This window comes from Gopherus evgoodei, chromosome 1 (assembly GCF_007399415.2).
Source record: "Gopherus evgoodei ecotype Sinaloan lineage chromosome 1, rGopEvg1_v1.p, whole genome shotgun sequence".
In the NCBI taxonomy this organism is placed as follows: domain Eukaryota; kingdom Metazoa; phylum Chordata; order Testudines; family Testudinidae; genus Gopherus; species Gopherus evgoodei.
In genome coordinates, this window is record NC_044322.1 from 341,752,801 (window position 1) to 341,777,710 (window position 24,910).

At 49.9% G+C, this 24,910-nt stretch overlaps 1 protein-coding gene, 1 non-coding gene and 1 pseudogene across 2 annotated transcripts in view; 1 reads left to right on the plus strand and 2 right to left on the minus strand.

Moving 5' to 3' along the window:
• The window catches only part of LHFPL3 (LHFPL tetraspan subfamily member 3), a 438,995-nt gene extending 431,673 nt beyond the window's left edge, over nucleotides 1-7,322 (minus strand). Inside the window, 3 exon segments of the mRNA XM_030553290.1 lie at nucleotides 6,869-7,115; nucleotides 7,117-7,181; nucleotides 7,184-7,322. Of these exon segments, the coding sequence (XP_030409150.1) occupies nucleotides 6,869-7,115; nucleotides 7,117-7,181; nucleotides 7,184-7,322 (451 nt within the window).
• A 14,227-nt stretch (nucleotides 7,323-21,549) lies between these two features.
• On the plus strand, nucleotides 21,550-21,742 carry LOC115644648. The gene has a single exon (XR_003998577.1). It is a non-coding gene; the product is annotated as a U2 spliceosomal RNA (small nuclear RNA).
• Nucleotides 21,743-23,177: 1,435 nt separating this feature from the next.
• LOC115644649 lies at nucleotides 23,178-23,347 on the minus strand (annotated as a pseudogene).
• Between the last annotated feature and the right edge of the window lie 1,563 nt (nucleotides 23,348-24,910).

A 24,910-nucleotide genomic window follows, 5' to 3' on the forward strand; every position in this document is an offset into this window, starting at 1 on the left:
GTCAAGTATCCTCTGTCAACCTCTTGAAACATACACAAATAAATTATATAGGCTTATCACTGTTAGCATTGATGCAATTCTTTTAGTCTTACTTTTATAGTAAATTATAGGGGTTGACTTCAAATAAGGGGTTGCCAACTTGTAAAGACAAGAAACACCACATGCTCTCAACACTAACTTCAGCTTGACCTCCTAAATAACCACCTATAGCGATATATCTTTTTAATCTATATGCTGCATCTACCACAACCCTCTAGGTCATGTACTATTAATTTACAGACAAATACACCAATAACCATCTGAATTAACATAATGTCAATAAACTGACACTAAGTGTGTCGAAGCCTTACCCCAGTCCCACCCAGTAGACATGGGCTGTGGTACTGATGACAACAAGGTAATAGTGAGGTCATATGATGGCCATTAAAGCAGCTTAAGTTTCCTGCAGCCCCTTCAGTTCTTGCACTGTCCCTCCACTGAAGACAACTTGTGGCTGTAGCAGCCCCACCCTCACTTCTCTTATGGGCCAGCTCCTAATTTTCCCTCTATGCAGGGAGCCCACACAATGCACAGCTTATTCTTCTTTGTGCAGGGATTTGGTATCCTGCTCCCACAATATACTGAGTCTGCAATGCTTTGGCTGCAGTTAGGGGCCTCTGTGCCTTTCTCAGAATGTTTCCTAATAGATCTACAGCCCACTCTTCCCAACAGGAACTAAAAACTCAGTCAGCTCAATCTGGTGAGGAAATATTTAATTTAACTAGAGTTGGTGTCACTGTTGAAACTATGTAAATCTGGGCCTGACTTTCTACTGTCTTAGGTCTCACTGCATTATACAGAAGGAGTGCAAAATGAGTGTAAAATGCTACCAAAGGTGTGTTAAGAATTCTCCTTTGTACCATTATACAACCATTCCGTTATAGATTTTAAGCCCACAAGGACTCATTATGATCACCTAGTCTGGCCTCCTGCATAGCAACGGCTATAAAATTTCACCAAGGTTTCCTGCATCGACCCCATAACCTATGGATAAGCTACAGCATATGTTTTTAGAAAGTGACATCCAATCTTGTTTTTAAACGACTCCAAACACAGAGAATCCACCAACCCCCTAGGTAAGGTGCTCTAATGGTTTATACCCGCACTGTGAAAAATGTGCACTCTATTTCTAGTCCACATTTTTCTAGCTTCAGCTTCTATCCACAGGTTCTTGTTATGTCTTTGCTAGATTAAAACTCCCTCTACTACCAGAATCTCTTCCCCATGCCATACTTGTAGACTGCAATCAAGTTACCTCTAACCTGCTCTTGGAAGCACTAAACAGATTCAGCTTCTGAGGTTCTCATTGAAAGTCTATTCCAGACCTCAGATAATTCTTGTAGCCCTTTTATGAACCATTTCTAATTGTCAATATCCTTTTCAAAGCATAGATACTAGAACTAGACACATTATAGAATCATAGAATCATAGACTATTAGGGTTGGAAGGGACCTCAGGAGATCATCTAGTCCAACCCCCTGCTCCAAGCAGGACCAATCCCCAGCCGGCCCCCTTTATGGCAGCAACGGTCTCACTTATGCTGTACAGAGTGGTAATACCACCTCCTTACTTTTACTTGATACTCGCTGGCTCGTACATCCAAAGGATCACATCAGCTCTCTCAGCTACAGCATCACACTGCGGGCATGTCGTGTTGTTACCACCATGACCCTGATTCCCCTCTGAATTACTGCTTTCCATAGTACAATCTCCCATCTATAAATCTCACCCTTCATTCTTGGTTCCTAGAGGTAGGAACTTGCATTTGACTGTATTAAAACACCTGTTGTTCAAGTATGTCCAGCTTACCATATGATTTAGATCACTCTGTAAAACTGACCTTTCCTTACTATATTACCATTCACCATTTTTTTTGTGTTATCATCTGCAATGTTACCAGCATGACTTTATATTTTTTCCCAGATCACTGATCAAGATATTGAATAGCAGTGGGATGAGAACAGATCCCTGTGGGACACCACTAGAAACATCTCCACTGAATGATTATTCCCCATTTACAATTATTTTTTGAGATCAGCAAGGCAGTTTTTAATCCATTTAATATGGGTTGTATTTATTTTGTATAGTGCTATTTTTTTAAATCTGAATATCATGGGAGAATTGGTCAAATGCCTTAAAGAAGTCCATGCATTTTACAGTATGTCAATGCAGCCATATTTATCAACCAAATCTGTGATCTCATCAACTACATCACCTTGTTTGACAAGACTTGTTTTCCATAAAAACCATGTTGATTGGCATTAGTTATTATTTCCATCATTGAATCTTTACTGATTGCATCCTAGATCAACTGTTCTGTAATCATGTCAAGAATGAATGTCAAGATAACTCGCCTATAATTATGTGGGTTATCCAGTCTTTCCTTTTAAAACATTGGCAGAACTTTGGCTTCTTTCCAGTCTTCTGGCATTTACCTAGTATTATAAGATTGTTAAATATCCCTGTCAATTACTTAGAGACTTCCATAGCCAGCTCTTTTAGTTTTCATGCAAGAATTTAACTGGTCCTGCAGACTTAACCCAAGTGTAAATGACAACAAGAGATGCAAGATAGTGGAGAATCAGGCCCCTTTAATTTTGACACCAACCCCACTTGCCATCTTAATCACCCGCACAAAACTAAGATTCTATTTAAAAGCTTGTATATTGCAATGCATGCCACACCAGCATGGTTTAATAGATGCTTCTGCACTTTCCTTGCGTTTCGTCTACTTTTTCCTTATCTGGAACTTACAATCTTACAGTGTGACCAAGGAAAACCAAATAAACACCAAAAGCAACCACAAATGCCTTCCAGAGGAAAAATGCCTTATAGTGAGAGACTTAATGAGCTCAGTTTCTTTAGTTTATGAAAAAGAAGATTGAGACATGACTTCATCTGTGAGGTACCTAGAACACTTTGGATGCTTGGTAAATAATAAAGAGCAAAATACCCAGTTTCAACATGTGATGGGGAAAATTTGCACATGCACATACTCGTGCCTGCTCCTGGTCTTGGTCTATACAGATTCTAACACAGAAAACTGGTGTAGAGTCCAACATTTGCGTGCATGCAGGTGTTTAAATTTTTCAAAGTGCATGTATAAATATTTGAAAGTACAGTTTTGCAGGTGCAAGAGTGGAGGTCATTGACTGAAAATTGGGCCCTTATAGTTGGCTCTCAGTATATGAAATTGCTTATTTATATCATTACACATGTGACAACAAAAAAAGTATGCTTTCTATAGCTTCACAATTGAGAGACTGAAGTGTAATTTTTCTCATATTCTTCTGGCTAATCAAGCATTACATACCCTGAAGAGAGATTAAAAAATGTGTTTCAGATATCACTTACCTTTTATTCAAATAAAAATTCTTTTTCCAATAAGGGCCATATCATCCTGTGAGTCTCTCCTACATGAGTTATTATAAACTATGTCCTGAAGGTTTTTTTATAACCAAAATCCTAACCTATTCCTGCCACCCTACCTCAAGTGAAATCCCCCAGGCTGAATGAGAACTGAATGTGGTATTATCAAAAGATGTCAACCTCTGTGTTTGATCCTTCACATGTAAACGCAGCCCCTCTACTATTGCCAGATTTAATAAAAGCACTACATTGTGTTCTTCTATTATAGGATGGATCAAAATAAAGCCCAAATTAAAATATACACCCACACTTTAGTAGAAATATGCATATTTTACTACTTCAAAGGTGGTTGGTTCTTGCACTAAATAGACTATATGTATATTTAGCTAACATTGCTTATTATTATAACATCTATTTATGAGAACAACATTGCATGCTTATTATGCTGAATGACCTACACTCTTAAAACAATGAAATGACAACAAAAACAAAGTGATAGAACTTGTAGGAAAATTGCCAGTGCTCGTCGAAACCAAGTAATGCTGATTTTCTTTTCTGGTTATACCTCTATTCCACAGCAATTACATGCCTTCTTCTGTTATAAAATCTTAAAAGCATGCAACCTGCAAGGATCTACAATTGCGGCTTTTCAGTCAGATTTCTTTATCTTTGAGGCAGATTTTTGGAACTTGATTTCAAATTGAATGATCAGATAATAGCTAAATTAAGATATAATATTTAAGCAAGCAGCAGTGTCCGACCCTCTAAGTATCCTGTATCTTTCTAGTCCTTGTTCTCCCAAGGCTTTCACAAAGAGCTGACAATGAAAGACAACCAACCAGCATTATAATTATAAAGTTCATTTCCATGCGATTTCATTTTGGAATGAAAAAAAATCAGATATGATTTCAATAGAACTCAATACTGGCTAAATTATGCTCCCATTGAAGACGATGGTTAACTCCCATTGTTGACTTCAATGGAGCAGTTAGACCAATTTTGGAGCTTTTGAAAATCTCACACTTCAGATTTGCTTGAAAAATGGGAACACAAGCTCAGCGCCACCCTTGTGTGTGTGCAGCTTGGTACGAATCCAACTAACTCTTTTTTTCAAACTGCCAAATTCGTGCTGTGATTTCTAAACATTTTTTCTCAACTGCACAGGAATAAAGTCACAAAGCCATAATTCATTCCTGGCTTACACTGGCTTCTGTTTGTGTAAAGCTGGGGCCCTGAATCTCTGTCTTGGAGAGTATACCAGTGATCTAGAAAGTTAACTGCAATGACCGTGTAAGGTTCATTACCAAAGCAGGTTGGGGATGCACCAGTTTAGTGCATAGTGGCACCAGTTTAGTGCATAGTCACAGCACTATCTACCAGCTAAGTTTCTGTGGAGGCCTGGCCACAGGTCAAAGCTCCACCTATCTTTGGTAGACAGCAAATCCCCAGTAGAGCCCCAGGGCCTTACTGATGCAAAGAGATGCAGCTTGCATCTCTCTTCATCAATGAGGATCCATAAAATTAACAGCATATTGGAAGATATTTTACAGAAGAGAAAAAGAAGTGGCTAATATCATACAGGATTCCCAGTGCAAATATAATGGGCCAATTCCTATTCCCACTGAAGTCAGTGGCAAAGCTATCATTGACTTCAACTGACTTCAGGATCAGGCCCAAAGTGATAAAGGAAGCCATTGTTCTGTGCAGAAACTTAAACACTATAAACAAAACAACCAGCAAGTATACCCAGAATACATAAACAAACAATACATAAGAAATGTGAAGAACTTGAAAACCCATTCTGAACAGACAAGAAATTCCTACAACAACTCAGTAACTGTAAATGGCAAATTAAATAACAGTGAACAAACAACTTGGAAGAATCAGAGCTGTGAAAATTAAATGAATTTAGCTGTATTAAGGAGACTGGATAAGTAACTTTAATACCCATTCTGGAGACATTTCCCTGTGCTTCCAAACAGCTTATTTCTGCAAAGCAAAAACCTCCACTTCAATGGTCTCCGCAGGAGGGCAGGTGAGATTTGTGCTTAGACGTCATACTCAGGTTCTCCCCAGATTGTTACAGAATTAATTTTTTTCTTGTTAAAATTGCTTTTATTACCATCTTAATTCTGGATCTCACTCCTCTCTCCTCTACTTCCTGCTGCCAAAAACCTAACATTTCCACAGGCTCTTCAAAGCTTAGTTATACCCTTCCCCATCCTGCTCCTCTCTCCTAACCCAAACTATAGCTTGCTTGGAAACCTAGGAAGGGAATACTGAGAGCCCAGGATTTCTCTCTCTGTGTACCTCTTTCTTCCCCATGCACTTTCCTGAGGAAGGCACTATAGCTATGATGGGGATTTCAGATGACGTCTGCATACCTCTACACTGAAAATATAACTACAATGGGATTTCTATCTTTCTGCCATGGCGGGGGGGGGAAGAGAATAATCTTGTTAAAAACACAACACAAAGAATCCAACGACTCAGTCTGCCCTCCAGCCTGGCAAGCATAACCAAGACTTCATCCTGTGATGTTACTGAAAGGAGGAAGGTTTCCTGGTAACTACATGGAAATTTGCACTAAGGACTAACCTTCAAACGGTTACAATACTACTGCAAATAACCTCCAGCCGGTCAATCTTCCGTGTTCTATGTGACCACTTTATAGCATCCCCAGGTTTCCTCTAACATTTTGTTATGACCTTTGATCTACTAGAGGACAGATTTTTGCTAATGGTTTCACTATTTTTCTTAATATGCCAGCCCTGTCCAAATGGATGTTCTAGGCTGAAGGTACATGGTTTAGTTTCTAGATTCCTCTCTGTTTTAATTAACAATTTCTGCTCACTGGGGTTGCTTTCTAAGACATACAGCTGTCTTTACGAGGATGCAAGGGGAAGAGACAGCCGTCATATGCTACTCTAGCATAGGCTTCAGTACATTACAGGCAATCACAGTGTAGACGAGGTCTGATATAGACAGGTAATCTAAATTGTTAATGCAGTTAAGCTTTTTCATATATTAGCATGATCTCCCAACTTCTCTCCTTCCACGGGGTGACTTTAACTCCGGGCACAGTTACTGCATGGAAGTTTTGACTTGACACCAGTACACATACAAACACCCCAGCCCCATCTCTGCGGGAGGATAGTACTCCTTGACAGTCAGTGTTAATCTGCGTTTCCGATGAGCCCCTAGCCCCTTCACTGCATGCGGGAGATTAACCCGGTCTAAACGATTACCAGTGCAAGTTTCTCCAGCCTCCCGCCCCCTGCAAGGAGACTATTGATTAACCCTTGGCGGCAGGTGCCGGTGAATGGGAGTTGCACGACAACACCCCCCCCCCCCACACACACACACACACACACTCCTATTAACCCGTGAGAGTCGGGTGCCCGCAGCAGGCGTAAGTTTATTCCCCGCGCCCGCAGTGCTGCCTGCGCCCCTGACTCACCCGAGGTCAGCTGCATCCAGGCGCAGATCTTGTAGACGGTGGCCGTGTTGCAGAAGAAGAAGAGGGTGAAGCAGACGATGCAGGCGATGATGAGCGTCATGGAGAGCCCGATGAAGAAGGAGGCGGCTTTGAAGGCTCCCGCGGGCAGGCTGGAGAAGTCCGTGAAGCTGCCCCGGCAGGTGAGTTCCCGGGAGAAGCCGTTGCCGATGCAGTAGTGGAAGAGCCCGAAGTAGCCCGCCTGCGGGGTGGTCCACGCCGTCGCCGATCCAGTAGGGCTGGATGAAGCACACCACGTTGACGATGGCAAAGCAGATGTGAAGATGGCCCAGAGCACCCCGATGGCCCGCGAGTTCCGCACGTAGTTGGTGTGGTAGAGCTTGGCCGCCTCCTGAGCCGGCAGCATCCCCGCCGCTGCCGAGGCTGCTGCCGCCGCCCCCGCCACCGCTCCGGGCATCCTCCCCGAGAGAGCCCCGCGCGGTGCACTGCCCGCCCCGGCGCTGCGACAGCCAGACCCTCCGCCCAGCGTCACACGCTTCGCGGCATCCCCCGCCGCCGCCTGGGGGCGAGCATCCCCAGCCGGCAGGCGCTGGCCCGCCCGAGAGCCCGCCCTGCTGCTGTCGCCGGCGCTGCGGCGGCGAGTGCAAAGCCCCCCGCGCGCCGAGGCGAGGCGCGCTGCTGCCCCGCCGGCTGCTGCTGCGCAACCGCGTCCCGGCGCAGCTGAGCCGGAGGGGAGGTGCGCGCTCAGGTGGGCTGCTGCCCTGGGCGTGGGGGCGGGGGGCAGCTGCGCTCTGCCCCCATGCAAAGGGGAGGGGCAGGGAGCGGGAGGCCCAGGAGCAGCCTGCGGACAGATTGCAGTGGGGCTCTGAACGTGTGTGCCGGGGCAGGGCTCGCAGAAGTTGGGAGCGGGAGTACCTGCAGGCAGGGGCACCCGGCAGGGGGAGAGCTAAAGGCGACTTGCCTTTGAGGGGTTGCAGAACCCCCAGTCTCCCCTAACTCAGCCACAATGTGGGCTTCCTGGGTTTTCCAATTGGGTTTCTACTCCTTCTCCGTAAGAGCAGCAAAGAATCCTGTGGCACCTTATAGATTAACAGACGTTTTGGAGCATGAGCTTTCTGGGTGAATACCCACTTCCTCAGATGTAGTCTTCGTCAGAGCTCCTTCTCCTTGTGCACCTGGCCTTGGAAACAAAGGGCTCCCAACAGAGCACCAGGCTTAGAGGCTAATCACTGAGGCTGCATCTACACTACAGGATAAATTCGAATTAGCTTAAACCGATTTTATAAAACAGATATTATAAAGTCGATTGTGCACGTCCACACTAGGCACATTAATTCGGTGGTGTGCGTCCATGGTCCGAGGTTAGCGTCAATTTCTGGAGCGGTGCACTGTGGGTAGCTACTGTAAAATAATGAGGCCAATAACGTTGATTTGCGTCCACACGAACCCTAATCCGATATAGTAATATCGATTTTAGCGTTACTCCTCTCATTTTGTAGGAGTACAGAAATTGATTTAAAGAGCCTTTTAAATCAATATAAAGAGCAGTGGAGTGTGGACGGGTGCAGCGTTAAATTGATTTAACGCCGTTAAAATTGGTTTAACAGCGTAGTGTAGACCAGGCCTCAGAAGCATAACATAAATTTGAAATACAGACAATATAGAGCCAATATTCATAACTCCAACTACAAAACTGATACACTCATATAGACAGCACAATCATAACCAGCAAGCCATAACCTTGTCTTAGACACCTCATTTGACGCCCTTTATACAAGATTTGGTTTCCACTCAGGTGAAGGGCAGTGCGAGGACTGGACGTCAGAGGAATGGGCAGTGCGAGGGTGAGGCGTTGAGGGAAGGTAGCAGCATTGGGGTGGGGCCTTGGGGAAAGGGGCAATGCAGGGTGTGGAAGCATGGGGAGAAGGGGTGATGCATGGATGGGACTGGAGAAGGGGCGGAGCGAGGGTGGGGCCTCGGGGGAAGGGGCAGTTAGTTTGAGGGTGGGGATTGCGGGAAATGGGCAATGGAGGGGCAGGGCCTCAGGGGAAGGGGTGGTGCGGGGTGGGAGTTAGGGGAATGGGCGGTGAAGGGGCAGGGCCTCGGGGGAAAGGGCAGTGTGGGAGTGGGGATTCGGAGGAGGAAGGGGTGGTGCAGGGGTGGGGCCTTGGAGAAGAGGTGGTGCAGGGGTGGGGTCTGGGGGGAGGGGCAGGCAGGGCAGGGATTTGGGAGAGGGGGGTGGAGTGAGGGCAGGGCATCGGGGGAAAAGGGGAAGGGTGGGCGGGTGTCTTGGGGGAAGGGGTGGTGCAGGGCCAGGATCTTGAGGAGAAGGGGAAGCACAAGCTCGAGACTCAGGGGAAGGGGCCCTGTGGGGGACTAGGAAGGACAACCACTTCGCTCTCCAGGACAGGACTAAGATTGAGGATGCTCCCTTGCCAGTTCCGCAGAAATCTTCAGCTGCTGCTGCTCTGCATCTACTGCCTCCTGGAAAACTCAGCGAGAACCAACCCCGACCATGAAGACCACCCTCGGTGCTCTAGGAAGACACGGACAACTAGCAAGGATGAAAAAATCAGTGCCTGGCTGAAGAAAACCCCGGGGATACCTCTGCAGGGAGATCTTGTGCCACAAGGATGGCTCTTTGGGACCTCACAGCCAGGAGCAAACACCACCTCACCAACTTTTCAGGAGGAGGAGGACTCTTGGAGAACCTCTCCTTCTGCCCACGACCCAGAAGCTACTCATCACCCTGTTACTCCAGAGAAGGCTGCTACCAGGGAGCCTCCTCCACCCCGATGACCCAGGACCAGGCCAATCACGGCCCTCTGCTCCAGAGAGGGATGCTCCCAAAGGAACCACTTCCTTGACCCAGGACCCCGATGCTACTTACTGCCTTGATACCTGGAGGAAGGCTGCTCCAAGGGGAACACACTCCACGGCCCAGGATCACGGCCAGTGAGTCTGGCCCCCAACCCCAGAAGCGACTTCACCTCTTTAAGCTACTCTGCCAGACCAAGAGGAACCACCCAACGAGTCTGCAAGCACAACGGAGGTCTGCCCCACAGAGGGTAAGGAAGGGGAAGAGGACTACATCTACCTCCGGTACCCAATCCCTACAGACCTCCTCTGCCCTTTCTGCTTTCGCTTCCGTGAAGTCCAGACCCTTGAGGCCCTCAGCAAGCACATTCAGAAAGCCCACAACAAGCTGATCGCCTTCTAGTGTAGCCGCTGTGACCTACCCTTTGAGACTCAAAAGAAATGTAAGTATCATCAAACCACATGCAAGGGGCCCCTCATGACAGCAAGAGCCAATTCTGCCGACACCCTGTGGGTCCCAACTCTGACCCCCACCAATGCTCTGGCTTCAGCACCCCAGCCAGCATCACCTGATTTTACAGAGGAGCTTCTTTTACTTTTTTCTTTATAATAAAGTTCTGCTTTTAAGAACTTGATTGGTTTTTAGTGTCCTAAAAACCTAAGGGCTGGTCTGTGTCCACTTTGTTAACCTATTTGGTTGGTATATTAATCTCAAGCCTCCCCAGGAAAGGGGGTGAAGGGGCTTGGTGGGATTTTGGGGGAACAGGAACTCCAGGTGGTTCTTTCCCTTGAATCTTTGCCTAACTCACTTGATGGTGGCAGCAGTACCCATCCAAAGACAAGGAAGGATTTGTGCCTTGGGGACGTTTTTAACCTAAGCTGGTAGAAATAAGCTTAGGGGGTCTTTCATGCAGGTCCCCACGTCTGTACCCCAGAGTTCAGAGTGGGGAAGGAACCCTGACAAGAGTAAAACAAATTTATTTTGGATTTGGATCCCATTGGGAGGTGGGTGTCTGGGTGCTGGAGACAGGTAACTTGCTAAGCAGTTATTAAAGTCTGCAGCTTTGGGGGTGTGGACCCAGACCTGGGTCTGTGTTGCCGCAGGCTTGTGTGTCTGGCTCAACAAGGCAGGATTCTGGAGTCCCAAGCTGGCAGTAAAAAACAGGCTCAGAGGTAATTCCAGCACATCAAGTGACAGTCCCAAGGGGGTCTCTGTGACCGAACCTGTCACAGCCCCTTCCTCCGATGCCCTGCCCTTGCCCCGCCCCTTCCCCTGAGGCCACGCCCATGCACCACCCCTTTCTCTGAGGCTCCACCTTTGCCTCATCCCTTCCCCTGAGTTCCCACCATTGTTTGCCTTCTCCCGCCTGCCCTGCACCACCCCTTCCCCCAGGCCCCGCCCCCACCCTGCATCTTCCCCCCATACCCCGCCCTCATGCCACCCATTCACCCTGAGTCCCTGCCCTCACGCTGCTTCTTTCGCCCAAGATCCCGCCCTCCCGCTTGCTCCTCTCTGCCCCTCCCCCATCGCTCCCCGTTATGGCGGGGCGATGATCAGCATCCCGGTCCTCGGTTGTTGCAGGGGCTTCTCTGGCGGCATCTCTCCTGGCGGGGCAGTGATCAGCATCCCGGTCTTTGGTCATCTGGGGGGATCCTCCAGTGGCATCTTTCCCGGTGCAGCTATGATCAGCATCCTAGTCCTCAACTGGTGAGGGGGCTCCTCCAGCAGCGTCCTTCCTGGCAAGGCGGCCATCAGCATCCCGGTCCTCAGTCATTGGTGGGGCTCCTCCAGCGGCGTCCTTCTCAGCAGGGTGCCCATCAGTATCCTGGTCCTGGATCCTCGGGGGGCTCTTCTGGTGGCATCCTTCTCGGCAAGGTGTCCATCAGCATCCTGGTCCTGGTTCCTCAGGGGGGATCCTCCAGTGTCGTCCGTCTCGGTAGCAGCAGGGCAGTGTTCAGCATCCTGGACCTGGGAAGTGTAGAACTGATAAATGAAATTGTTTTTAATTTATTAATGTAACTTCTGTTCACCATCCACACTACACTTGCCTACACTATAACTTCTGTTCCATATTGTAATTCAAACCCCATTTTAAAACACTCACTCCATTTTGTAAAAGCTTCCTCCAACCTTCCTTTTTGCAAAAGCTGCTGTAATCTTATTAGTTTAGTTTAGATGTGTGAATGAGGTATGTATGGATGACGGAATCAACCTCCAGGCCCAGCCTGTCCTGATGAGATAAAGTTCAAATACCAAGGGCTGAAGACCTAGACAACAGCCCTAAACAAAGTAAGAAGCATCCACCCTAAAAGAAAAGGACAACAGAACAACAGAAGGAAGATCAAAGCCAGGTTCAAGGCTGAAAGTCACGCCTACAATTGATGGGTGATCAATCCAAACCCAGAGGCAGCGTGACACAGCAAGACCTATAGACTTTGAATCCAAACTAAAAGCCTATAAAAAAGAAGGGTGAGATGAGAGACTCTGGGTAACATTCTGCTGCCAACATGGAAGGACATCGGTGCCTGCCCAACAGAGATCCAGCTTGTCCTTGTGCCCGGCTTTCCTGGCCAGTTAACTGCCACAAGCTACGAACCCAAGCTACAAAATCAAGCTATGAGCTTAAGCTATCTTCAGGACTGGTAACTATGCAGCAGCTGCAGAACATCTGATGGATGTGTGTGTGTATAGGTATTAGGTATAATGTGTGTGTATAAGAATTAAGATATTAGTTATTAGTCATAAATCAAATTGTTATCATAATAAATGTGGTATCTTTGTCGTGCCCCTGAAAAGATCCTGTGTAGTTTTGTCTGTACAACAAAAGCAGGTGGGGATGTTCTGGGGTCCTCCTCCTGAGGAGCTGTCGAGATGTTCTTGCTCCTGGATGTGAGGTCCCAAAGAGCTGGTCTTCTGCTGCTCAATCTTCCTGTAGAGGTGCCTGCTGAGGTTTTTTTCTGCCAGCTCCCGATGTTTTCACCCTTGTTGGCGGTCTGGGTCTTTGGGCCAGGCTTCAGTTGGGTTTTCTGGAAAGTGGAACACACAGGAACAGAGTAGTCAGTGAAGATCTAGCTGAAAAAGAAGAAGAAAGAGAAATGTCTTTCAAGCTTTCAGCAGTGTGGTGCATATGCAAATCAGCAGCATCTTTATGCAAATCAGCTTCAGCAGAAGCATAGATCTGTAGAGCAGCATCAATTTTTTCAAAGATAACTGCAGGAGATTCCATCTGCAGGACAATGGTTTGTAAATGTCCATTTGAAAAAATTAAACTGATAAGAACAGATTAAAAAGTTTATTAGAAAATATTTTAAAATAAATGATACAGAGAGTTTGAAAAGTCAGCTATTGATCATCGGGGGTAGCATACAGAGTACAGGGAGATGCTAGTAGTTTGGTATTGGACAGCACATAACATACAGGCCTGGTCCACACTACGCAGTTAAATCGATTTTAACAGTGTTAAATCGATTTAACGCTGTACCTGTGCACACTACAATGCACTTTATATCGATTTAAAGGGCTCTTTAAATCGATTTCTGTACTCCTCCCCAACGAGAGGAGTAAAGCTAAAATCGATATTAACATATCGATTTAGGGTTAGTGTGGCCGCAAATCGAAGTTATTGGCCTCCGGGCGGTATCCCACAGTGCACCACTGGCCGCTCTGGACAGGAATCTGAACTCTAATGCACTGGCCAGGTACACAGGAAAAGCCCCGCAAACTTTTGAATTGCATTTCCTGTTTGGCCAGCGTGGAGCTCTCATCAGCACAGGTGACCACGCAGAGCTCATCAGCACAGGTAACAATGCAGTCTCCTGAGAATAGAAAAAGAGCACCAGCATGGACCGCACGAGAGGTACTGGATCTTATCGCTATATGGGGAGAGGATTCAGTGCTAACAGAACTCCATTCCAAAAGACGAAATGAAAAAACTTTTGAAAAAATTTCCAAGACTATGATGGAGAGAGGCCACAGCAGGGACTCAGTGCAGTGCAGAGTGAAAGTGAAGGAGCTCAGACAAGCCTACCAGAAAACCAAAGCAGCAAACGGAAGATCAGGGTCAGGGCCAAAACATGCCGCTTCTACGCTGAGCTGCATGCAATTTTAGGGGGCTGCGCCACCACTGCCCCCCCTTGTCCGTGGATTCCGAGGTGGGGTTATAATCTTAACCATGGATGAGGATTCAGTGGAGGGGGAAGATGAGGAGGAGGAAGAGCTTGCAGAGATCACACAGCACTCCATTCTCCCCAACAGCCAGGAGCTTTTTGTGACCCAGACAGAATAACCCTTCCAGCCCTCCCAAGCCACTAGCCCAGACAGTGAAGCCATAGAAGCGACCTCTGGTGAGTGTACCTTTGTAAATATAAAACATGGTTTAAAAGCAAGCGATTTTTTAATGATTGATTTGCCATGAGGGCTTGGGATGCATTATCAGGCAGTAAAGTTACTGGGAAAAGTTTGTTAACATGTCTGGGGATGGAGCGGAAATCCTCCAGGGACATCTCCATGAAGCGCTCCTGGAGGTACACCAAAAGCCTTTGCAGAAGGTTTCTGGGCAAGGCAGCCTTGTTCCGTCCACCATGGTAGGACATTTTACCACGCCATGCATGTAGCAAGTAATCGGGTATCATTGCATGACAAAGCATAGCTGCGTATGGTCCCGGTGATTGCTGGCATTCAAGAAACATCCGTTCTTTATCTCGCTCTGTTATCCTCAGCAGAGTGATATCGTTCATGGTAACCTGGTTGAAATTAAGGAATTTAAGTAAGGGGACAGAGAGCTGGGGGAGGGGAGGAAGGACAGCGCTGAGCTTTTTAGCGTTTGGCCAGCAGGAATCTTCCCAGCTACCAGCCATGCGGGGGGGAGGGGGGGGAGGGAAGGAGGAGAAAGCGGGGGTGATTAGCAGTGATCTTCCATGATACCAGCCATATGGTGGGGGGAGGGGTAAAGCAATTCTAGAGAATTGGATTGGGGAGGGGAGGGGTTTTTGTCTGCTGCTCCTTGTTAACAGGAAAGAAGCAGGAAAGGGAGAAGCTATATGCCTTACCATGACAGCATGCAAGCTGAATTGTGATGCCCGGACCTGCGTCTGTGTTGAGCTGTAACACCAGAGCCGCAGGCACTCAATATTAAAAGATTCCAAATGCGACCTTGTAGTGAAATCACATGTGCTATGTAAGGCGAATAGTGTTGTTCACTGTGAAAGAGTATAACCATTGTTCTGTAAAATGTATCTTTTTAAATCTCCCTATTTTCCCCTACTCATGCAGCTGCACATTTTTCAAGCCTCCCTACTCCATCCCGAAGGCTAGCTCAGATAAGGCGGAGGAAGAAGAGGACGCGAGATGAAATGTTCTCAGAAATCATGGAAGTAACCCGCAATGAAAGAGCTCATCTGAGGGAATGGAAGGACGTGGTAGCAAAGTACAGGAAGATGCCAGTGAACGTGAGGACAGGAGGGACAAACGTGAGGATAGGAGGGACGAACGTGAGGATAGGAGAGACGCTCAAAATGAGAGGTGTAGGCAGGAAGATCAGCGGTGGTGGGATGCAACGCTGGAGCTGCTGCGTGATCAAACTGACATCCTCCAACGTCTGGTGGATCTTCAGGAGGAGCAGCAGGGTCACAGAGTGCCGCTGCAGCCCATGTTTAACAACCCTCAGTACTCACCATGTTCCATGTCTTCCTCACCCAGACGTGTAAGAAGGCGTGGGGGAAGGCTTTGCGCACCAGCCCACTCACCCCCGTGAACAGTCCAACCAAAAGGCTGTCATTACATTGAAATGTGCTTAATGGCCTTTCCTTTCCTCCTATCCTCCTCCCAAACCACTCCCGGGATACCTTGTTAATTCTCTTCCTCTTTTTATAATTACATGCTTTTTAAACAAAGGGGGAGGGTGGGTTGCTTACAGGGAATGACTTTTAATAAACAATACATGCTTTTTAAACGATAGTGACTTTATTTCCATAAGAAAGCTGTAATCGAAGGGGGAGGGTGGGTTGCTTACAGGAGGAGTCAATAAAGGGGGGGAGGTTCATGAAGGGGAAACAAACACAGCAGTCACACCGTACCCTGGCCCGTGATGAAACTCGTTTTCAAGGCTTCTCTGATGCGCACCACTTCCTGGTGAGCTCTTCTAATCGCCCTGGTATCTGGCTGCACATAATCAGCGACTAGGTGATTTCCCTCAGCCTCCCACCCTGCCATAAAGGTCTCCCCCTTACTCTGACAGAGATTGTGGAGCACACAGCAATAACAAAGGGGATATTGGTTTGGCTGAGGTCTGAGCAACGTTTGCCAGCAAGCCTTTAAATGGCTAAACGCACATTCTACCACCATCCTGCACTTGCTCAGCCTGTAGGATCATAGATTATTATGGTTGGAAGGGACCTCAGGAGATCATCTAGTCCAACCCCCTGCTTAAAGCAGGACCAATCCCCAAACGGCCCCCACAAGGATTGAACTCACAAGCTTGGGTTTAGCAAGCCAATGCTCAAACCATTGTGCTAGTTGAACAGCTCCTGACCACTATCCAGGCTGCCTGTGTATGGCTTCATGAGCCATGGCATCAAGGGGTAGGCTGGGTCACCCAGGATAACGACAGGCATTTCAACATCCCCAACTTTTATTTTCTGGTCCGGGAAGTAAGTCCCTTGCTGCAGCCGTTTAAACAGAACAGTGCTTCTGAAGACGCGAGCGTCATGAACCCTTCCTGGCCATCCCACGTGGATGTTGGTGAAACGTCCCTTGTGATCCACCAGTGCTTGCAGCACCGTTGAAAAGTACCCCTTGCGGTTTATGTACTGGATGTCCTGGTGCTCTGGTGCCAATATAGGGATATGGGTTCCGTCTATCGCCCCCCCCCCACAGTTAGGGAATCCCATTGCAGCAAAGCCATCCACTATGACCTGCACCTTTCCCAGAGTCACAACCTTTCGTAGCAGCAGCTTAATGATTGCTTTGGCTACTTGCAGCACAGCAGCCCCCACAGTAGATTTTCCCACTCCAAATTGATTCCCGACTGACCGGTAGCTGTCTGGCGTTGCAAGCTTCCAGAGGGCTATTGCCACTCGCTTCTCCACTGTGAGGGCTGCTCTCATCTTGGTATTATGGCGTTTCAGGGCAGGGGAAAAAGTCACAAAGTTCAAAGAAAGTGCTCTTACGCATGCGAAAGTTTCGCAGCCACTGCGAATCGTCCCACACCTGCAAAACTATGCGGTCCCACCAGTCTGTGCTTGTTTCCCGGGCCCAAAATCGGCGTTCAATGGGTAGAACCTCCCCCATTACCAGCAGGAGCTCCAAAGCGCGGGGGCCCGCGGTTAGGGAGAATTCAGTGTCCATGTCCTCATCACTCTCGTCGCCGCTCTGCCGTAGCTGCCTCCTCCTCGCCTGCCTTTGCAGTTCATGGTTCACCATAGACTGCACGAGAATGCGCGAGGTGTTTACAACGTCCACGATTGCGCTATTGATCTGAGCACGGTCCATGCTTGTTGTGCTATGGCGTTTGCTTTGAGTTCACCCAGGAAAAAAGGCGTGAAATGGTTGTCTGCTGCTTTCAGGAAGGGAGGGGTGAGGCTGTACCCAGACCCACCCTCGACAATGATTTTTGCCTCATCAGGCACTGGGATCTCAACCCCGAATTCCAAGGGGCAAGGGAGACTGCGGGAACTATGGGATAGCTATGGAATAGCTACCCACAGTGCAACGCTCCGGGAATCGATGCTAGCCTCGGACCATGTATGCACACCGCCGAATTAATGTGCCTAGTGTGGCCGCGTACAACCGACATTATAATATCTGTTTTATAAAACCGGTTTATGTTAATTTGAAATTACCCTGTCGTGTAGACATACCCATACAGTCTGCCATGTCCCCAATGCGGGGTGTACGGTGGGTGAGATCAAGATATACTCAGGAAGCAGTGAGGGTACATCACTCATACATACAAGTTACAGACAGTCATGGGTAAAGATAAGCGGGCTGGATAATGGGCATAGGATGACCCTCACATGGTGGAGTTTGGTTCGGTGGGTTCAGGGCTCAGGGGATAAAGTCCAGCAGGGAAGGTCCACAAGTTTCCTCCCCCTCGTGGGTTCGCCAAGTCACGCCGGCTCATTCTTGGTATTGATGGTGGCCAGTGATGTGCTCTGTGTAAATGTCTCTAGACCATTGAATAGTGTCCGAGACCGTTAGGTGTCGCATGAGCCGCGTGTAGCGATGGCCCACCCCACACGTGCGAAGTATGCGTTCATTACAGGGGTCCCAGGCACCGAGGGCCCCAACAGTCAGAGCTTCGGTGTAGACCTCGTAGCCCTTTGTCCGCAGGGTGTCTGCCAAGGGAGCGTATTTTTCAAGTTTGCGGGCTCGGGCTTCGCGGAAGGCCGGGGTCCTGTTCTCGAACGGGATTGTCACGTCGACGAGGATGATCTTTTTCCGATCCCCGTCTGTGATGACGATGTCCAGGCGCAGTGGGCTGTCGGTGTCGGGGATGGTGCGGTTGACAGCGATCTCTCCCAGGTGCGAGGCGATGGCCTTCACTAGGCGGTCCTGGACGGCGTTGTGCTAGTGTGTGGCTGGAGTGGTGCAGGTGTTTGTGTATGTTTGCAATCGTGTGTGTCTGTGTGTCTGCATGCTCTGCTGCCCTCTGCCTGTAGCAGCGACAACCGCTAGTATGTGCCCCAGGTGTGTCGTGTGTGTGTGTCTGGGATTGTGTGAGTTCCTTTGTGCATCAGCATGTGTGACTGTCTGGCTCTGTGGAGTTACTCATAGACTCATAGACTCGTAGGTCAGAAGGGACCAATATGATCATCTAGTCTGACCTCCTGCACAAGGCAGGCCACAGAACCCTACCCGTCCACTTTTATAACAACCCCTAACCCAGGACTGAGTTATTGAAATCCTCAAAATTGGTTTGAAGACCTCAAGCTGCAGAGAATCCACCAGCAAGCGACCCATGCCCCACGCTGCAGGGGAAGGCGAAAAACCTCCAGGGCCCCTGCCAATCCGCCCTGGAGGAAAATTCCTTCCCGACCCCAAATATGGCGATCAGCTAAACCCTGAGCATGTGGGCAAGGCTCATCAGCCAGCACCCAAGAAGGAATTCTCCGCAGTAACTCAGTTCCCATCCCATCCAACATCTCCCCGCAGACCATTGAGCAGACTTATCTGGTGATAATCCAAGATCGATTGCCCAAATTAAACTATTCTATCATAACATCCCCTCCATATACTTATCAAGCTTAGTCTTAAAGCCAGATAAGTCTTTTGCCCCCACTACTTCCCTCGGAAGGCTGTTCCAGAACATCACTCCCCTAATGGTTAGAAACCTTCGTCTAATTTCAAGTCTAAACTTCCTAATATCCAGTTTGTACCCATTCGTCCTCGTGCCTACATTAGTACTAAACTTAAATAATTCCTCTCCCTCCCTAACGTTAACCCCCCTGATATATTTATATAGAGCAAGCATATCCCCCCGCAGCCTTCTTTTGGCCAGGCTAAACAAGCCAAGCTTTTTTTTTTTGGTTCCCACTGCGCCTCGCCCGCACCTGGCTGGCTGCTGCTTTCCATCAGCGGCTCCTCGCAACTGAGGGAGCCTCCCTGGCTCTGGTTGCCTGGGAGACAGCTGAGCTCTTGAGGAGCTCCACATCTGTAGCAGGGCCGGGGAACAGCTGCAGCTCGGTGGGGGTCTCTCGGCAGCTCCCACCCCCCAGTTGTGGAGGTCTGTGTGGTAGCTGTGGTTTGTTTGTGTGTGTGTGTGTGTGTCACCTGCTGCAGGATACAAGGTCCTGCAAATGCATTTCCTACCGGTTAGCCCAGCAACACTCCGACACTGATGCAAACACAGTGTCACACACACACAGAGCAGGGCTCAGCCCCACCAGCAGGGGGCGGCAGGGACACACACATCTCCCTAGGGCCAGCTTGGATGATTTCCCATCATGAGCCAACATGGTGCTGGTGCCCCCCCACGGGGGTGGGCAGTGACGGGGAGGCAGATGGATTCAGGCGGAAGCACTTTGGGAAAATCAGTCAAGGCCCTTAGCTGAGCTGGGACACAGACAGTTATCCTTACACCATCCGGGGAGGGGAGTGGAATCTAGTGGTCAGAGCGGGGTGGGGGCTGGGTGCCAGGACCCCTGGGTTCTATCCCTGGCTCTGGGAGCAGAGCGGGGTCTAAAGGTTAGAGCAGGGGGACAGGGAGCCAGGACTCCTGGGTTCCATAGTGTCAGCTGTTTTTCCCTGTGTCTCCCTCCCTAGAGATCCCAGGTCAGCCCCCTAGAGGAATCTCAGTGGGGTTGGGGGGCGAGGGGGAGGTTGCTCTGCCACTTCAGAGTCATGATTCGATCCCCTCCCCCTCCAGGCTCTGACATCACGGAAACTCCCCCCGAGACGCCCCCCCACATCAAAAAGTAGGTGCCTCTCCCCAGTGAGGCTCCCCACATGCGGAGAAAGCTAGTGGGTTTCTTGGGGGTCTCCGGCAGAGGTGACAGCACCCACCAGACACCCCCTCATGGCCGCACAACCTCTGCTACGAGGGGCCCAGGGGCGCCCAGCCAGGGCCAGGAGGCGAGGTGGGGCTGCATTGGCAGGAATGGGGCAGAACTGGGGGCTGGTGCCGGGTTGGGGGCTGGCTACATGAGAAAAAAACCATGCCGCTCAGTTAAATATTTCCCAAGATTACCGCTGAATACAGGTTATGGGCACGACTTGAGGGAAGTATTTTCTTTGCAAACAGACTCCATATACCAAGCAATGGTACAAATCCGCTCCCCCTGCACCCCAGTATCTGAGCATCTTCCTAATCCACAGGCAGTTCTCCTCCCAGGCTAGAGCGAGGGCGGGAAGCGCCACTAGCCCCATTTCCCGGACCGGAGAACTGAGGCCCAGAGAGCCCGAGTGATGTGCCCGAGGGCACCCGGGGAGTCTGGGGCGGGACATGGGGCTGGGACTGGAGTCTTCTTCTTAAGGAGGTTTCCGCCCTCCGGGTCTGGCCTGCCCCTGGGTCACGTGGTGGTGCAGGGGCGGGGCCTCGGGGGAAGGGGAGAGGCGAGGGCGAGGCCTCAGGGAAGGGGCGGTGCAGGGGTGGGGCTTAGAGGGAAGGGGCCGCGCGGGGGCGGGGACTCGGGGAAAGAGGCGGCCCCAAGGTGGCGTCATGAGGAGAGGCTGGTGCGGGGGCGGGTCCTTGAGGGGAGGGGCGAGTAAGGGTAGGGGATTGATAAAAGGGGCGGGGCTTTGGGAAAGGGGCGGGGCCTAGAGGGGAGGGGCAATGCGGATTTGGGGGAAGGGGCGAGTGAGGGTGGGGGATCGGGGAGAAAGTGAGGCGCAAGGGGGGAATTCAGGGGAAGAGGCGGTGCGAGGGCGGGGCCTTGCGGAATGGGCGGGGTGCAGAGGGGCGGGGCCGCCGCGGGTGGCCCGCCCCCCTTTTCAGGTCAGGAAGTTCAGCTGCCCCTGCAGGCCCCCCCACCCCCAGACACCGCCCCTCGCTCCAGCCCGGCTCTCAGCGCCCGGCTCCCTGCGCGGGGGGCAGGAGCTGGGGGAGCGCAGGGAGGCGGCTGGAGCAGCGGCGGAGGGACGCGCCCCGAGGGACAGTGATGGGAGGTGTCACATGTCCGTGGGCGGGGTCATGCAGATCACCGGTGTTTGGCGGAAGCCGTGGAGACCACCCGGCTGAACCGAAGCGACCGGGCGCAGAGAATTCCCGGCGTGTGAGCAGAATTCGGTGTGGAGAGTTCGTGATACGAGTGAGTGTATCGGAGTCACTTCGCGGCCGCCATTGCCACTTAGCTAGGAAGGGCTCGAGCAGTTCCTGGTGACATGAAAAGCAATGGGAGCAGGAGGCTAGCGCGGTGTTCCAAGAAAAGGTATCGCTTCTCGGCTCCTCGGAGCTAAGATCAAGTGTAGTATCTGTTCTTATCAGTTTAATATCTGATATGTTCTCGATATGAGAACTGTCTATTAAACAAATTTTTGGAACAGGGAGTTGGATTAGGAGCTTGCTCTGTCCACTCCACGCATCCGCCTGGTATTGCAGTACTTCTGGGCAGGGTGCACCTCCCCCAGGGAGAATGTGCTGGTTGCAAAAACAGAATGAAGTTCTTTGGGCTCTGGTTTGTATCTTTTCGCTTGCTTTCTTACATGAAGATTTTCTAGTTTTTCCAGCCCCCGAAACTACTGGGGTCTAGTGTTCTTCCCCAGTCTTTTTCTACAACTAAAGTTCAGGAAACCAGAAAGTTCTCTTTTAAGTAATACTGTATGAAGAGGAATTAGTCTCGTCCATCTAAATATTCATGCTAGCTTGCATTTCTATTCAAGATGAGACTTGTTCGGTTAGATAAGATTGCATTTATTCATTCATAATTTACCTCCATTTGCAGGCACCTGCATGTACATTTTAGCTTATAAGCAGCATCCTACATAAACATCATTGAGGCATGCAAATTACACAAATACTGCATTTGAAACTGCCTGCTTGCTTTAGGGAGGTAACTAATTTCTTACCCGGAGTAGAGAGACAAATCTAAGTGCAAAGGATTGTTGCTTGGGACGCACTGCTTCAGAATTATTATGGTTCCCATAATGGAAGCGGCACATCTTTTTAACAGGGTCACCAGGGAACCCCGTTTCTTAGTGCTCGAGTCAGCATGGAACCCCGTTTCTTAATGTGCGAAAGTCCTTTGCTGGCAACATTTGCAGCGCTGACTCACTTCTTCTAAGGGCTTGATCTTATTTTATTGAAGTCAGAGGGAGCTTTACTACTGGTTTTGCTTGGATCTGGACTAGTTCTATACTGGAGCTCCGGGAAGAGTCCCGTGTCCTCTATGTGATCTCATCCTGCTCCCTGCGTGATACCAGCGATGTGTTTACAAAAGGAAAGAAGAAATGGAACAATTTTCTCCTGTGGGGACACCGCTGAGAGACACTGAGCCCAAAACCCCCACTTCTGTAACGCACACACTAAAACCACCTTTTAAGAACTATATAAAACAACAGTGGAGTAGACATGGAAAAAAGCCGCTAAAGCGAGTAACCCAGGCGGAGAAAAAGAAAGCAAACAGAAAAATACAAACCGGAGCTCTACACAGGCAGTTTCAAATGCAGTATTTGTGTAATTTGCATGCCTCAATGATGTTTATGTAGGATGCTGCTTATAAGCTAAAATGTACATGCAGGTGCCTGCAAATGGAGGTAAATTATGAATGAATAAATGCAATCTTATCTAACCGAACAAGTCTCATCTTGAATAGAAATGCAAGCTAGCATGAATATTTAGATGGACGAGACTAATTCCTCTTCATACAGTATTACTTAAAAGAGAACTTTCTGGTTTCCTGAACTTTAGTTGTAGAAAAAGACTGGGGAAGAACACTAGACCCCAGTAGTTTCGGGGGCTGGAAAAACTAGAAAATCTTCATGTAAGAAAGCAAGCGAAAAGATACAAACCAGAGCCCAAAGAACTTCATTCTGTTTTTGCAACCAGCACATTCTCCCTGGGGGAGGTGCACCCTGCCCAGAAGTACTGCAATACCAGGCGGATGCGTGGAGTGGACAGAGCAAGCTCCTAATCCAACTCCCTGTTCCAAAAATTTGTTTAATAGACAGTTCTCATATCGAGAACATATCAGATATTAAACTGATAAGAACAGATAGAACTTAGATAATATTTTTACTTCAAGGTCCCAGAAACACAGACAAGGTTTTCATCTTGAGGCTAAAAGACCAAAAACATCAAGACACTTGATCACGGCCTTGGATAAGCCAAAAGACTACTACACTTGATCTTAGCTCCGAGGAGCCGAGAAGCGATACCTTTTCTTGGAACACCGCGCTAGCCTCCTGCTCCCATTGCTTTTCATGTCACCAGGAACTGCTCGAGCCCTTCCTAGCTAAGTGGCAATGGCGGCCGCGAAGTGACTCCGATACACTCACTCGTATCACGAACTCTCCACACCGAATTCTGCTCACACGCCGGGAATTCTCTGCGCCCGGTCGCTTCGGTTCAGCCGGGTGGTCTCCACGGCTTCCGCCAAACACCGGTGATCTGCATGACCCCGCCCACGGACATGTGACACCTCCCATCACTGTCCCTCGGGGCGCGTCCCTCCGCCGCTGCTCCAGCCGCCTCCCTGCGCTCCCCCAGCTCCTGCCCCCCGCGCAGGGAGCCGGGCGCTGAGAGCCGGGCTGGAGCGAGGGGCGGTGTCTGGGGGTGGGGGGGCCTGCAGGGGCAGCTGAACTTCCTGACCTGAAAAGGGGGGCGGGCCACCCGCGGCGGCCCCGCCCCTCTGCACCCCGCCCATTCCGCAAGGCCCCGCCCTCGCACCGCCTCTTCCCCTGAATTCCCCCCTTGCGCCTCACTTTCTCCCCGATCCCCCACCCTCACTCGCCCCTTCCCCCAAATCCGCATTGCCCCTCCCCTCTAGGCCCCGCCCCTTTCCCAAAGCCCCGCCCCTTTTATTAATCCCCTACCCTTACTCGCCCCTCCCCTCAAGGACCCGCCCCCGCACCAGCCTCTCCTCATGACGCCACCTTGGGGCCGCCTCTTTCCCCGAGTCCCCGCCCCCGCGCGGCCCCTTCCCTCTAAGCCCCACCCCTGCACCGCCCCTTCCCTGAGGCCTCGCCCTCGCCTCTCCCCTTCCCCCGAGGCCCCGCCCCTGCACCACCACGTGACCCAGGGGCAGGCCAGACCCGGAGGGCGGAAACCTCCTTAAGAAGAAGACTCCAGTCCCAGCCCCATGTCCCGCCCCAGACTCCCCGGGTGCCCTCGGGCACATCACTCGGGCTCTCTGGGCCTCAGTTCTCCGGTCCGGGAAATGGGGCTAGTGGCGCTTCCCGCCCTCGCTCTAGCCTGGGAGGAGAACTGCCTGTGGATTAGGAAGATGCTCAGATACTGGGGTGCAGGGGGAGCGGATTTGTACCATTGCTTGGTATATGGAGTCTGTTTGCAAAGAAAATACTTCCCTCAAGTCGTGCCCATAACCTGTATTCAGCGGTAATCTTGGGAAATATTTAACTGAGCGGCATGGTTTTTTTCTCATGTAGCCAGCCCCCAACCCGGCACCAGCCCCCAGTTCTGCCCCATTCCTGCCAATGCAGCCCCACCTCGCCTCCTGGCCCTGGCTGGGCGCCCCTGGGCCCCTCGTAGCAGAGGTTGTGCGGCCATGAGGGGGTGTCTGGTGGGTGCTGTCACCTCTGCCGGAGACCCCCAAGAAACCCACTAGCTTTCTCCG